The sequence below is a fragment of the Phacochoerus africanus genome, chromosome 7 (assembly GCF_016906955.1).
Source record: "Phacochoerus africanus isolate WHEZ1 chromosome 7, ROS_Pafr_v1, whole genome shotgun sequence".
NCBI classification, from domain to species: domain Eukaryota; kingdom Metazoa; phylum Chordata; class Mammalia; order Artiodactyla; family Suidae; genus Phacochoerus; species Phacochoerus africanus.
In genome coordinates, this window is record NC_062550.1 from 3,874,291 (window position 1) to 3,889,890 (window position 15,600).

Below are 15,600 nucleotides of genomic sequence, written 5' to 3' on the forward strand. Positions count from 1 at the left end.
TTTTTTTTTTTTTTTTTTTTTAATGGCCATGTGGAAATATTCTGGCCAGGGGTTGAATCCTAGCTACGGCTTCCACCTACACTGCAGCTGTGGCAACACCGGATCCCTTAACCTCCCCTGCCAAGCTGGGAATCGAACCCTCACCCTGCCAGCGACCTGAGCCCCTGCAGTTGAACCCTTCACCCACTGCGTCACGGCAGGAACTCCGCCCCTGCCTTGATTGGCAAAGCTACCTCCGGTCAGCCACATGATGTCACCTGCCCTCACAACCACCCCCTCTCTAGGGGACTTGGCCACAGTGTCCAGCTGTGGTCATGAGGGCTTCTTGGTGTGGCCCAATGACACGTCAGGCCACCCCAACCATGGCACGGGGAGGGGGCATGGAGTCCCGTTCGAGGATGGTGGGAGCACAGAGGAGGGGTCGAGGGCCCACCGCACTTCCCACAGCCTGGGCGGATCTGGCCCTGGGTGCCCAGCCTTTCCCAGGGCGCCTGGCACCCACCATCCCTGCGTCCTCTGCGTTTGCCTCGACGAACACTCTTCAGGAAAAGCGGCGGCCACGGGCAAACGTACCTGCATTCCTTGGATTCCGAGGTGTAGGGCAGGGAGCAGTCCTTGTGCTGAGTGGCCATCTGATGTCCGTCTGTACAGCAAGCCTCCATGGGGACCTCCGCGCCAGCTGTGCAGAGAAGAGAACCGGGTGACTGGGGACAGGCGACTCCCCGCACCAGGCCTGAGGTCCCCTTGGTCGAGCAACCTCCCTCGGGTGGCCAAGGGCACCCCCCTCCCGGCCGCATCACCGGGACGCGGCTTCCTTCAGCCTCCTCTACAGCAGCAGGCCGGATCTGAAGAGGCCGGAGCATGTCTGTTCCTTTAGTCACTCGACAAACACGTACATACTGAAAACTGAGCACGCCCTCCGCTCCCCTTATTAAGGCCTGAAACCTCCACTACCACCTGCTGAATCCACTTCTGTCGGGGCTGCAGCTCAGCAGCCGGGAACCCCTGCTCCAGCCAGACGCCGGCAACTCGGACGGGGACCTGCCCAGATGGGGTTTCTGCCTTCGCAGTGCAGAGGGCAAGAAAGACAGGTGCCATGACCAAGGCATGGCCGAGTTCCTCTCGTCCGGCCCGGGGGTCAGGGTATCCTGGACCTGACTCCTAGGGGTCCGAGATGGTTGTCTCACTAAAGACAAACAGTGCAGAATGCGGGAGGCCTGAAGGGGCTGAGCAGGGCTGGCACCCCAAACTGGGACAACCAAGGAAGGCTTCTCTTCAGAGGGGGACCCAGCGTGGCAAGTGGGAAGTGAACACTGGGGAGGAGGAACAGCATAAGCAGAGGGGGGAACAGAAATGCGGGGCCTTAAATGCCCCCGGCTGGCTCGGTGAGAAGCAAAGCGCCAGCGTCGCGGGCTCTCACTTAACTGCTGGAGCCACCTGCTAGGAAAGCATCAGTCTCGCCACGCGGGGGAGCAGACGGGCGGGTGCCGGTCTCTGCCCTTGATCTGCCCCCAGACCACAAGTTCAGGTACACAAAGGTGAAAGGCTCAGGTGGGTCCAGCAGGTGGCACCCCTCCCGGCCACACTGCGACCCCATCCCCAAAGGAGGACCAGCCGGGTACCAGGCCCCCTCAGCATCAGTCCCCCCCACAGCTGGGAGGAAGCATGAGTGGAGTCACCAGCAGAACACGTCAAAATTGGGCTTTAAAGGAGTTCCCATTGTGGCTCAGTGGAAACGAACCCGACTAGTATCCATGAGGACGCAGGTTCGATCCCTGACCTTGCTCAGTGGGTCAGGGATCTGGCGTTGCTGTGAGCTGCGGTGTAGGACGCAGATGCAGCTCAGATCTGGTGTTGCTGTGGCTGTGGTGTAGGCCAGTAGCTGTAGCTCGATTCAACCCCTAGCCTGGGAACTTCCATATGCCACAGGTGTGGCCCTAAAAAGCGCAAAAAAAAAAAAAAAAAAAGGTCTTTAAAGAAACACCAGGTTTTCTCACTGCTGGCTCTCCCGTGCCCCACAGCATAAATCCCGCCAGGCTTGGTGGCGTTTCCTGGCACCAGTGGCCTTGGGGCCCTGTTGGAGCTCATTATTCTTCCAGGCTCAGCCCTGGAGGTGGCCCAGTACGAGGCTGCTGTGTCCTAAAGCTCCAGCAGCGACCACGAGCCAGCAGCCACCTCCAGCATCTCTGCAGACAAACTGCGCCTGGAACACAGGGCCCTTGAACCCCTTGCGGCATCAGGTGCTCACATAGAAAGAGCCCACAGGTAAGGTCAGGGTCTGGGTGAGGAGCCGAGGCTGGGCCGGCCATTTGAGCCAGGAGGAAGAAAGGCCACACAAGCCCCCGGACAACGACGGGCCCCCTGTCCTAGGGGAGCTCTGAGCAGACAACGGCCCTGCCCCCTCCTCACTGGCTCGGGCTCCCCAGGCCGGCAGAGGGACCCCGAGGTGGTTTGGTTAAGGGGGACGGACCATCCCAGAGCAAGGTCTGCCAGCCCATGGCCAGCCCACCTGTCCCTACCTTGTTGTTCCCTCTCTACAATCCCCTCAGTGCCACCTGGTGACCCTGGGGGTCACCCACGGCCGGGGCTCAGCTAAAACTGGCATTGCCGGCTCCCCAGCACCAGAGGTTAAGGTCCATCACGAGGGATGGCCTCATGGCTGCGGGGACGCCCTGCGGGGATGCCCTCCAAGGCTCCCCCTCGCTCATCACCCCTTCCTTCATTCTCGCTCCAGTCGATTCCACAGAAAGCATCCACGAGACGCAGGACCCCACCTGCCACAGATAAAACGCAGCCCGTGGCTCACCCCCAGGACGGCCGTGACTCAGCCACGTGGCCTGACACCAGGGCTGTTGTCCCCTGTGAGGCCAACCCTGCTCCCCCTTCACCCCAGCCCCAGCCAGCCCCACTGAGCCCTCCCACCCATGGCCTCACCCCTGGGGGGGTCTCACAGCCCCCCCCAGCCCTGGCCCAGCCCCATCTGGCCTCTCACTCCTTCCAGAGCCTGCCGGCCCACCAGCCTGGCTGCCTCGCCCTCCCTCCCCCACAGGAGCTGGGCCTGCCTCTCGTCCTCTCCAATCTCAGCAGCCGCAGAACTGATAAGGAAGAGTCAGCTTGGGAGCGCAACAGCCTCGGGCTCCAATCGCAGCTCCAGTGCTTTCTTGCTCTGTGACCCTGGGCGGGTGACTGCACCTCTCTGAGCCACAGCCTCTCTGGTGCCAAATGGGGCTCCTGATACCTTCGGAGTTGCTGAGGGGATGGATAAAGCTTATAGAGCGCACAGGGGAGCTGGGTGACATGTGAAAGGAACAAAGAGAATTTGGTTGCTGTTGCCTGTGAGAAACGGGGGTGCTGCAGCCCCACTTCAGAGTGCAGAAAGGCTCCAGGATGAGTGGCAGCCCCTAAGCCTCCCTCAACTCCGAGAAAGACACGCAGAGGTGACCTCAGACTCCTGCAGCTGGCTCAGCGGGGCGAGAGCTCGGTGCCCTGAGCCATACAAACACTTGGAAACGATTCCTGCTGGGGAGCCTGGACCACTCTGAACCTTATTCTCAGCAGGACGATAAAACGCTGTTTTGTACTTTTTTTTTTCTTTTTAGGGCCGCACTCACGGCATATGGAAGTTCCCAGGCTAAGGGTGGAATCGGAGCTGCAGCTGCCGACCTGCACCACAGCCACAGCAACGCCAGATCCAAGCCACGTCTGCAACCTACGCTGAGGCTTGCAGCAACACCATATCCTTAACCCCGTGATCGAGGCCAGGGATCGAACCCACTTCCTTGCAGACACTATGTCAGGTCCTTAACCCCACTGAGCCACAACAGAAAGTCCAATAAAATGTTAAGTCATTTGCTCCGTCCAGAAACTTGGAATGTCCTTGGAAGGCACCAAGCAGCCGTAAACCCGTAACTCTTGCGCAAAGTGGGCAGCTGGGGAGATGCCCACCAGCTAAGGAGAGGTTCCTGCCCAAGAGCGCGATGAGGCAGGTCAGGGCAGAGCTGGCAGACACCACCATCCTCCTGGGAACCACGAGCCCGCTGCGTGACAACCCCACCGAGATGGCTCTTCCGTTCACCACCTCTCAGCCCCCAGCCCCTTAAATTCCTCTTTATGCCACCGTGCCAGGCACACGGCATCACGCCTTTGAGCAGTAGTGTCACCTCCAACCCATCCCTCTCTTGGCATCAGTATCACTTCCAATATTGCATCGGGGGGACCCCCCGCTCGGGCTGAACATCTGCACCTGTCAACCTTGTGTTCAGATTCTAAAGATCCCAACTTGGCTCTTCTACTAAAACCGTGTTGAGGACAGACGGTCTGGCTTTGCGGGCCGATATTTATCTTCCCCTACGTCCTGTAGGACAGTGGTTACACAGCCATCCTTGGGGTAAAATTACTTTGGGGAAGCAACTTTTTGTTTGTTTTTAGGGCCACAACCGCAGCACATGGAGGTTCCCAGGCTAGGGGTCGAATGGGAACTGTCGCCGCCAACCTACACCACAGCCACAGCCACGTCAGATCCGAGCCACGTCTGCGCCCTACGCCACAGCTCACGGCAACGCCGGATCCCTCACCCGCTGAGCGAGGCCAGGGATCGATCCCGCATCCTCGTGGATACTAGTCAGATTTTGTTTTCTGCTGAGCCACGACCTAGGGAAGTAACTTTCCGTGATTGTTGTTTTTGAGAGCTGAGCACATGCCCAACATTAAACTAAAACCTTCTTTAAAATTTGTATTAGTGACAACATTCTACTCAGTAAAATAAACCAGCCACAAAAGGACAATGACTACGTAATTCCACTTATATCAGGTTCCAAGAATAGTCAAAAACCAGAGACAGAAAGTAGAATGAAGGTCGCCAGGGGCTGGAGGATGGGAGGGCGGGGTGGGGGGAAGCACTCAGGGTTTCATGGGGCCAAAGCTTCCATTGGGGGCAATGAAAAAAGCTCTGGAGGTGGCTGGCAGTCAAGGTTGCACAACAGGAGACTCCTTGATGCAGCGACCTGTGCTCTCAAAGACAGCTAACACGGTCAGTTTTAAGTTATGAGTATTTTTAAAATGCATTTAAAAAATTCTACCATCTTGCGTTAGGAAGGGAATTGGCGGTTCCGCGGATTAAACCACTTGTCATTTTCAATCGATGCTGTTTTATGCACTCATCCGAATACTGGTAAAGAGAATTAATGTGCCAAGTTGGGGGGTTTTTTTTGGCTGCACACGTAGCATAGAAAAGTTCCTTGGTCAGGGCTCAAACCAGAACCACAGCAGTGACAACGCAGAATCCTTAACTGCTAAGCCACCAGGGAACTCCTGGTAAGCTGTATTTCTGAGCCTTCTTGCAGAGCAGTTTGGTGGTAAATGCAATGGTTTCCACAGCACATTCTGAGACCTCAAATGGCAAGAGTGAAAATGTTTTTTTAACAAAGTAAATTGCACCTTTGCAACCGAAATAAAGATGATTTAAAAGTTACAAACAGAACCAAACCTCCCCAGGGAATCACCCCTCCCCAAAGTCTCGGCAGAGAGTGGAACAGGTGGAGGAGAGAGAGAAGGACTGAAGTTCAGACGTGCCCGGGCTCTGACCCCCGCATCGCCGCGGGCACCTCGGCTTGCTCTTGGCACCTGGGGGTCAGGTGGCCTCTCAGTTGTGTCCCATCTCCAAACTGGGGATGACGTGAGGCCCAGAGAAGCACCCCCCTTCTGCCTCCATCTGTGGACACGTCCATCGACACCCACCCTACCGGCCTGTGCACCCCGTTACATCCCCCCCACCCCCGTGTGGCACCTTCTCAGGGGTGACGCGACCCAGACATGCTCAGACTTGGGGGGGAGGGGCATCTGGTCAAGTGAACGTCACCTTGCAGCGTGACAAGTCCTTTGGCAGAAGGGCCACAGAGCAGAGGCAGCGGCTCCCTGTCAGAGCCCAGAGGAGACGGGAGGGAAGACACCCCCCCCCCAGCTTCCCGCATCCCCCCACCACCACACACAGCAGGGGCTCAGCAATATCAGTGGAGGAGAAAAGGGGGGGGGGGGGCGGCTCCCTGGCTATGACTCCACTTTGTGACACAGGGCACATGGCTGGGCTGGACAGGAGACAAGAAGAGAACCGAGGTGTCACCCCCCCCCCACCTGATGCCACCCCTCACCGGTACCCAGGGTTTCACCATAGCCAATAGCATCAGACAGACCAACCAGGTCTACCGGTGGTCATAGACCCCTGGTGGCACCTCCCATGGGGCGTGAAACTGAAGAAATCTCAAGCACAGGCAGACCCTGCCATGTCTAAGTGGCCTTCGTAAGTCACCTCAGGGAAGCAGCCTGGCCATCATCACCGCTTCCACCTCTGCGGCTGGAAGCAAGGCCACCCACCCACACCTGCCACGTGCTCACTGCTCATCTCCCGTCCTGGGCTGTAGGTGCTCTTAAGAGAGAAGTGGGGGAGTTCCCTGGTATCCCAGGGGTTAAGGATCCTGCGTTGTCTCTGTCGTGGCGTGGGTTCCATTCCCGGCCTGGGAATTTCTGCATGCAGCAGGCATGGCCAAAAAAAAAAAAAGAAAAATTTTTTTTAAAAAAGGAGAGAGAGGAGTGGGGCTTCAGGCAAGTCTGGAATCTTCTCCCTCAGATCCTTTCCCTCTGAGCGGAAACTTCAGCAGAGCACAGTTTTAATCTCTGCTCCCTGTGATCTGAACGTGTGAATGAGACCCACAAAGATAAAGTTCCCAGACCTCATCCTGCCAACGTCTGGGGCATTAAAATTGCCTTTCTTGTACACGACATGCTGAACTCCGAGACGGTGGCTGGTTAGTTCTCTATTCGGTTTTGTTTTATTTTATTTAAGCTTTTTTTTTTTTGATCTTTTTGCCTTTTCTAGGGCTGCTCCTGTGGCATACGGAGGTTCCCAGGCTAGGGGTCTAATCGGAGCTATAGCCGCTGGCCTACGCCAGAGCCACAGCAACGCCACATCCAAGGCACATCTGTGACCTACACCACAGCTCACGGCAATGCAGGGTCGTTAACCCACTGAGCAAGGCCAGGGATCGAACCCACAACCTCATGGCTCCTAGTCGGTTTCGTTAACCACTGAGCCACGACGGGAACTCCCTATTTAAGCTTTTTTTTAGGGCAGCACTTGTGGCATGCACAGGTTCCCAGGCTAAGAGTCGAATCAGAGCTGTAGCTGCGAGCCTAGGGCACAGCCACAGCCACACCACATCTGAGCCACGTCTGCGACCTACACCACAGCTCACGGCAACGCTGGATCCTTAATGCACTGAGCAAGGCCAGGGATCGAACCTGCATCCTCACGGATACTAGTTGGGCTCGTTACAGCTGAGCCACAATGGGAACTCCCATATTTGGTTTTATTTTAATACCCTCACGCGTATCTGTTGCACAGCACTGTCTAAAGCTGCAGCAAGGAGTTAGAGGGGTCCTCGTGGGGTCAGGACCCTCATAACTGGGAAGCCTGACATGCAGTGAGATGCCAGCAGGAAATTCCAACCAAACCGAACCACACACCTCAGCCCATCCCCACCGGACAGCCCCCTTCACCTCCTGAGCCTGGGGAGCCAGCAGGGGCCCCTCTTGGGATCCTTTCATGTACCAGGCTCTGGGCCGGGGGTGAGGGATCCAGTCAGGAATCTGTCCTCAAGGAGCAACACCCCAAGGAGATGCCAGGCAATTGTCACCCGGTTGTGCCCCAGTGTCTGTGCCTCTCTCTGCAGGACAAGGATGAGGACAGACCCGGCTCCCTCTTCAAGGCCCCCTGGTCTCCCCAGGAGAAGGCAGGACATGCAGAGTCTGCTCTCCCGGCTCTGGCCCCGTCCCCAGCATCCCCAGCACCAGACAGCTGGTGCCCTCACCCCCGCCCCCAACACACACACACACACACACACACACACACACACACACACACACGCCAGCCCCCTCTACAGAGAGACGGGGTCTGGGAGAGAAACCAGCTAAAGGAGGCAGCCAGAGGGAAGGAGCAGTAGGCAGATGCCTGGGAGGCGAGGAAACGCGGCTTCCACGTTGTTCCTCCAGGCGGCTCATGGGGACCTCCTGGTCCACGCCCAGGGGACATGTCCCCATCTCTAGGCATCCTCCCAACAGGACCCGACTCCCCTGGTTCTCCTCTCGCCTCTCAGACCACGTGTGCACACCAGTCAGGTATCCTCCCCCCACCCGGCTCTTGGAAACCGAAGCTCTGCCGGGCTGGGGGTCCTGCCTGGGGGTCCTGCCTCGGGCGAGCTCGTTCACGCCAACACCAGGTCAAAGGGCCTTTCCTCCGGAGCTCCCTTTGTGGCTCAGCGGTAATGAACCCAACTAGTATCCCTGAGGATACAGGTTCGATCCCTGGCCTCGTTCAGTGGGTTAAGGATCCGGCATTGCCATCAGCTGTGGTGAAGGTCACAGATGCAGCTCAGATCCCGGGTGGCTGTGACTGAGCACAAATAATGAACCGTGTGTGACCTCGGAGCCACGCGGGCCAGACAGGCGTCCCGTTCAGCACCCTGCCCCCGAGCCGGCCCCAGAGCAAGCACGCAGGAAATGTCTGTGAAGGAATGAAGGCAAAATGACCTCGTGGGATCCTAGCAAGTCTAAGAAACGGGACAGGAAGAGAGGAAGCAAGTGGCCCGCGGCCACAGGACACGCACAGAGGCTGCCCTGGAATCTGGCTGTGACTCTAAAGCCACACGCCCACACCATAAAAGGCTAAAGGAGACAACAGTTCCCCCGACCCCACCCCCGAAGCAGGACTTAGAAAAATGCAGACTTTGCAGTTGGAAAGATGAGTGAGGCCGTTCAGTGTCCTGCTTGCCAGCACAATGTCAGGACTATTAGCTCCCTGGCGGCCTCATGGTTAAGGATCTGGCATGGCCGCTGCTATGGATCGAGTCACTGCTGGTTCCGATCCCTGGGCCTGAACTTCCACACGCCTCGGGGGAGGCCAATAACAATAAAAAAAAGAATACAATGCCAGGGCCTGGCTGCCCATGTTGGAATCCTGGTGCTGCCTCTTAGCCGTGTGTCCCCAGCCCTGGCCTCTGCACTCTGGGGCTCTCCCACCAACGACGGAGGATGGAGAGAGAGTGACGGGATGGGACAGTGGGCTTGTGAGAGAATCCTTAGGTCACAGCGGGAAGCACAGGTAGGTACCAAAACTTCGAGTACTCTCATTCCGGCAGGCAGCAGCATCCAAAAGAACTAAGTTCAAGAGAAATACTGGCAAAAAAAGGGAGGAAGAAGGAAAGGAAGGGAGGAAGGAGAGAGAAAGAAAAAAGACGGAAAAAAGGAAGAAAGAGAGGAATTAAAAAGGACTGGCTCAGCCCGCTAGCCTAAAACTCACTCATGCCTGGCATCTAAACACCAGTCTTGGCGACATCCCAGCTACCAGCCCGGGCTCGGGGGACGCCCCTGAGGAGCTGAGCCGCCTTCTGCTCCCCCACAGCAGCCGGGGAGGGCTCAGAGCCGAGGCCACCCCCAGCCCCCCCACCCCGCCCCCTCCCTGGGTGGCCTCACCCAGCCTCACTTAGGGGCCAAGACTCCCATTTCGGTCTGCAGCCTGGTCTGGCCCCGGAGCCTGGACATCTGATGGGAAACTTAAGGTGTCCCCACGGACCTCTGATGCCCTCCCTCGTCCTGCTTCTCCGCCTCAGTAATTAGCCGTCTTCAGGCATCCAGAGGCTGCGGCCAAAATTACTGGGTCACCCCGAGTGCTTCCATCTTTCTCAACCTCCACATCCAAGCCTTCGTGAGTCCTCACCACTCTGCCTCCCAACGCCCTGAATCTGCCCGCTTCTCCCCAGCCCCCCACAGCCACCCCCTCCAGGGAGTCTCTGGCCCTGGGCCCTTCGGGAGGCTCCCCCACCCCAGCATGTTCTGCCTGCACTCTGGTCCCCCTGTGATCCAATCACCATGCGGCACACACAGGGACTTCTAGAAAAGTTAAGTCCGGGAATGTCAGATTCCTGCTTCTGCTCCAGGGCTGCCCTGCGCATCTAGGGTAAAATCCACAGGCGGCACTGTCATTGTTTTTTCCTGTTTTGGCTGCCCCGGGCCAGGGATCAGATCTGGGCTGCAGTTGCCACCTTCACCATAGCTGCGGGAACACCAGATCCTTTAACCCAGAGTGGCTGGCCGAAGCCGAACCTGCACACACCACTGCAGAGAGGCTGCAGAGCTTTGCACCACAGTGGGAGCTCCTCCGGATGGAATGTTTAAGGCCTCCCCCACCTCGGCCACCGTCTCAGGCACCTCCCTCTCCCCTCCCTTCGCTCCTGGTCCCACCGGGGGCCTCTGTGCCCACTGCTCCCCCTGCCCCAATGCTCTTCCCCGGGTCTGTCCACTCAGGAGACCGCTCCTCGCCACTCCCATCTGAGCTCAAGCATCACTCCCCTTCCTCCCCTTGGGAGCCACCCTTGTCACGGTGTGTCCCCGTCACTGCAGCACAGGTCCCCAGGACACTCTGGTCAGTGCCTGCTCTTAGAACGTGCAGGGGGTTGAGTGTGCCCCAGGCAGATATGTCCACGTCCTGACCCCTGCGACCCATGGACGTGACCTTATTTGGAATAAGGGTGTTTGCAGATGGAATGAACGACCTCAAGACGAAAGCGCATCCTGGACTATCCAAGCGAGGCCTAAACTCAGAGACGCACAGAGAGGAGACAGAGGAGGCGGCCTGGAGAAGGTGGAGGGAGAGGCTGGAGTGAAGCAGCCGCTAAGCCGAGGAGCTGCCGGAGGCCCCAGAAGTGGCGAGGGGCAGAGAAGGCTGCTCCGCCAGAGCCTCCGGAGGAAGCAGAGCCCTGCAGACAGCCTGACACCCGACTTCCGGCCTCCAGGGCAGTGAGGATAAATTTCTGTTGCTTTAAGGCACTTGGTGGCAGTCACTGTCACTGGGTCCACAGCCCCAGGAAACCCATCCAGTACACAAGCTCCATGGGGCAAGAATCTTATCTCCGCCCCCCCCCCTCCCCGGTCCCTGGGGCCTAGCCCCTCACCTGACTCCTCCAGGAGCACTTGTTGAATAAATGAATGCAACAAGGTGACAAAAGATGCCTGTGTGACAAACAGCTCCTCAAGGGCCAGGCCCAGCTCACAGGAGATGCTTGGGAAATGTCTGCGGAACAAGTCCGAAAAACAGCCTACAAATGACACCACTTGGCAGCTGAGTGACCCCAGACAAGCCACCTCCTCTTTCTGGGCCTGTTTTCCCATCTACATAAAGGGAGTGGATCGGCTCATCTGCAGGTTCCCATAAACAAACCATTCCTTCACCGGAGTTCCCGTCGTGGCACCTCGGAAATAAATCTGACCAGGAACCATGAGGTTGCCCGTTTGATCCCTGGCCTTGCTCAGTGGGTTAAGAATCCGGTGTTGCCATGAGCTGCGGTCTAGGTCCCAGACAAGGCTTGGATCTGGCACTGCTGTGGCTGTGGCTGCGCCTGGCAGCTGCAGCTCCAATTGGATCCCTAGCCTGGGAACCTCCATATGCCATGGGTGCAGCCCTGAAGACCAAAAAAAAAAAAAAAAAGGAAACCATTCCTTCACCAATTCTGCTCATCACCAGACCCCTCCTGGGCCCCATCAGTCCCCAAGGCTGGCTCTTTAGTTCTTGCATCTTTGCTACAAGCCACAAAGAGGGCGCTCCCGGTGTGTCCAGACTGCTGTCTATGGGGTGTCCCCTCTGAGTGACCTGAAGCTGGCCGCGCAGGTAATAGCACCCATCACAAACCCTTCACTTGGCGAAAAGAAGGCTCTGGGCCCCCCTGGCCTCTGGAATGAGTGACCAGGCGCCCTTGCGAATTGGATCCCCTAGGAAGCAGGAGACGGGGCTGGGTGGGAATCCAGTTTCCAGACTGCCGGCCCTGGCCGTGCAGGCTCAACCCTCTGGCAAGCTTACTTGGAAAGGCTGGGGCAGTGTCCCAACAGATTAAGCAGGGACATGATTTAAACAAGGTCCAGGGCTGGTCTTTGCAGAGGCTGGGCCTGCCCTGCCGTGTCCAGCACACGGGACCAGCCAAGACTATTTTCTTTTATAAAGATGCCAAGAAGGGGCCACTCTCTCTACCCTGAAGACGGTTCCAGACCGCTCCCAGCATCCTGCGGCCAGAGCCAGCTGAGCCCTGCAGTGTGAGGAGCATAAGGGGCTCTAGCTCCTTGGGGGCCTCCTGAGTCCCATCCCAGATGGCAGGGAGGAGGGCCTAACTCAGGCCACACCCACTGTGGAGGCGGAGCCAAGCCAGACCCTGGGCTGGAGGGTCCAGGGCAGGCTGGACCCCAGACCTGAACCAAGACAGGTGCCACCACCTGAGGGGCCACCTCCTGCCAAGCCAGCTGAGTGCCCCTCAAGGGCCCAGGCTGTGGCTCCCGCCTCTATGGTCTCCCCCCACCCCCCAACACCCCCATGAAAAACGCCTATTCCTTCAAAGGGGCCTCTTACTCGTTTACCGACCAAAGTGCCATCCAGCCAAGGGGTTAAACACACAGGGTCCCAGCTTCTCTACTTGGTACCTCGTCCTGAGCAAGGACTGGTCTTCCGATGCCAGTTATCAGTGTTTGTAGGTTCATGAGCTGAGCCAGTATTTTTCTTGAACCTGCTCTTCCTTTGAGAGCGTGTCTCCTGCTGGAGTAAATGCTCTAGACCTTGGCTTACATGCCTATAAAATGGAAACAGCTGTGGGACCTACTTCACAGAGTCATTGAGAGAAGTAAATTAGTGACTAAATGTAAAAGACGTCAATTATAAGAAGCTCCTCAAGCAGTATTTAAGGAACCAGAGAACAGAGAGGGGGCAGGGGTTGGCCAGGCTCTCTGGAGTCCCTTCCAGAGCTGGGACCAGTCGGCTAACCCTGGTGGCCCCCACCACTAGGCGGGTCAGTGCAGGACCCTCCCGAAAACCTGCAGGCAGCTGGCTCCCTCCTGCCCCGGCCTCTAGGTCGGACCGGCCTGGGGGTTAAAGGAGGCAGCCAGAGGAAAGTGCCAGCCGCAGGGCAGGGCACAACCTCCGGTCCTGCCGCGTCTGCTGGACGGTGTGACAGATGACTTAGCCTCCGCGCCACACCCTCCCAGCTCTGCGCTCCCCTGCAGGCTGGAGGGTCTCTGATCCCAGGAAGGTTGACAACTTGCGTGCCCCCCCTCCTCTGTTATCTGGCCACATTTGAGATCATTACAAGGAAACTGGAACCCTATGAAGCCTGCAAAAGCCTGTGTTAACAAAACTGTTACAATTTGTTTTGAAAAAAGAAAACAAAAAACTTTTATTGTATAAAATGTACCGGCAAAATATGCACCCTATTAGAAATGTTTTCCTGCGAAGCTGCTCCACCTTCAGAGGAATGGGGGGCGTGGGGGGTGTTGGGGGGGCTGCTGGAGAAGTCCCCGGGCACTGCGGTCTTCCCCAAGCACCAGGAAGGCCCTCCTTCTGCTCCTTCACATCCCAATTTGCATGGCACCTGCTCCAGGAAGTCTTCCCTGACTTTCTCAGCTGAAGCTGGTTTGTAACTGTTCACTCTTCTAGACCTTCCGGGGGATGCGACCCATGGGCAGCAGTCTCTCTTCCTCCCTGCCGAAACCCCAAGACCTAGAACATTCTCTGGCACTGAGCTGCCCTCAGCAGGTATTTAGCATACAGATGACCGAATGCCTCAGGAGGCCAGCCGAGGCCACCCTGCATGACTGGGCCAACACAGCTTTGGGGCTCAACAGTTGCCAGTTCTCTGGCCCTGTGGGGCCTCCTTCCCCGCTCCTGGCTGGGGAAATGCACCCTTAATAGAGCAATCTTGGGAAAAAGGACACTAGCCTGGTCCAGGAAGGGGACAACACAAATCACAGAGTAATAAATTCAGCCACCACGAAAGGCACTGCCCTATGGTCCCTCCCTCAGTCCCCAGGGCAAACCGGGAGGCGGTTTCTGTGACCTTCACTTTACAGATGAGAAACCCGCCAGACCACCCCTGGGATGACAAGGTTCTTAGCCATCCCACCAACGGCCCTGGCAGCCTGCTGGGTCCCCAAGGTGAGGGAACCACGCTCCCCCCCAACACATCATCGGGGCAGCAAATGTGGCCTGAGTTGGGGTGGCCTCAGGCAGTGCCAGGAGGGGGTGTGTGACCAGGAGTGGTGGCCCCACAGGAGAGGCCAGGGCGCTCCAGCCACCCCGCTACCCCCACCTCAGCCCATCCGCCCCGTCGCCCCGTCGCCCCCCGACTGGGAAACTTCCAGGAGCCGCAGGGGCGCAGCCGCGTGTTTCAAGCCAAGTCCTCGCCCCTTTGTTCTCCTCTCTGTAATCAGTCGGAAAGGCTGCCCGGCTGGAGCCAGAGGCCAAGAAAGTCTTGGAGGAAAAACACAACCCGTCTTTCCCCCTCCCAGCCCGGCGCTCAGGAAAGCCCAGCAGAATGGACGGACGGAGGCAGGACAGACAGACCTGTGGTTCCAACTCTGTCCCTCGGCACCAAAGTCCAGGGCCCTTCTGTGCCTGTGGCCGGGTCACCAAACGAGTTGAGCAGATCAGCTCACAGGCTCGCCGTCAAGGCCTTTTCCAAGATCACTTTTAAACTGCATGTTTCCTCTCGGACCCCAGGGCTCTGGGACAGAGGGTGGGGGACAGTGTCACCCTGGACTTCAGCAGGCTTCAGGGCACCTTGCAGCTCTGCGCTCGCAGGCACAGGATGGAAGCAGGCAGACTTCTGGCTCCCTCACCCCAAACCGCACCAAACTTATTGAAATTCACAAGAGGGACCTCCCTCAGCCCCCAAAGGGCCACATGGGGTCTCATCGGTGTGCAATTAAGAAGTTTCTTTCACACACTTCAGGTTAGGCCCTGCCCTTTGAAGAAGCTGGTTGCAAAACCATCAGGCAGGCCGGGGAGCCACTCCAGCCAAGCGAGTCTCCTTCGAAGCTGGACACGGCCAGGCTGCAGGCCACTCTTCTCCCACAGTGGGCAGAAAAGAACAGCCATGGAGGATCTGGGGACCTGGGCTCGGAAAAGTTCCACTATGTCTTCTCTCTGGGCTGCGGTTCCCTTGTGTGTAAATTACAGGGAGTTTGGGGGCCCTCCCGTTTCCAGTAGGGGTTTGCGTGACCCCCAGTCGGAAGCCCCTCTAGACTTTCACTGCAGCCAGCGGTCACCTGAATTTGCTTCCTTCCCCGCCTGCCTGACCAGCTCAAACACCACTTCCTCCAAGAAACCTCCCGTAAGCCCCAGGGCCGGGGATGGTTCTTGCGGCCAAGAAGAGCAGCCTGCCCGACGCCCCCTCCCCCAGCCCCCACGAGATGTCCCCTAGGACCTGCCCAGGATGGCGTCGATGCCTAGAACAGCCAGAGCTCAGTGAGGGTTGGCTGCAGGGAGCAGGGGAGCCAAGAAACCTCTGCAGAGCTCTCCCTGCCCCCGCCTGCCTCTCAGGGAACCCTGAATCCCTGATGGGGAACCCTGAATCCCTGATGGGGAACCCTGAATCCCTGGCGAGCATTACCTGGGACAAGTGACCTTTGACAGAGGAGGAGGGAGGTCACCTGAGAGTTGAAAAGAAACTCAACTAAGCCAGAGATAAAGAATCTGGAATTCCGAGGGTGGTGGTCGGGGCGCTTATCTGGGCCTGG

At 57.8% G+C, this 15,600-nt stretch overlaps 1 protein-coding gene and 1 long non-coding RNA gene across 3 annotated transcripts in view; both read right to left on the reverse strand.

Moving 5' to 3' along the window:
* FBLN1 (fibulin 1) overlaps positions 1 to 15,600 on the reverse strand; it is an 87,589-nt gene that overhangs the window by 70,886 nt on the left and 1,103 nt on the right. For both annotated transcript variants that reach the window (XM_047785992.1, XM_047785993.1), the window contains exon 2: positions 574 to 679. In XM_047785992.1, coding sequence (XP_047641948.1) covers positions 574 to 679 — 106 coding nt within the window. The remainder of the gene's footprint in view (positions 1 to 573; positions 680 to 15,600) is intronic.
* Positions 6,856 to 9,397, reverse strand: LOC125130544 (uncharacterized). Its single transcript, XR_007135729.1, has 2 exons — positions 7,916 to 9,397; positions 6,856 to 7,857 (listed from the first exon to the last, which is right to left on the reverse strand). It is a non-coding gene; the product is annotated as an uncharacterized LOC125130544 (long non-coding RNA).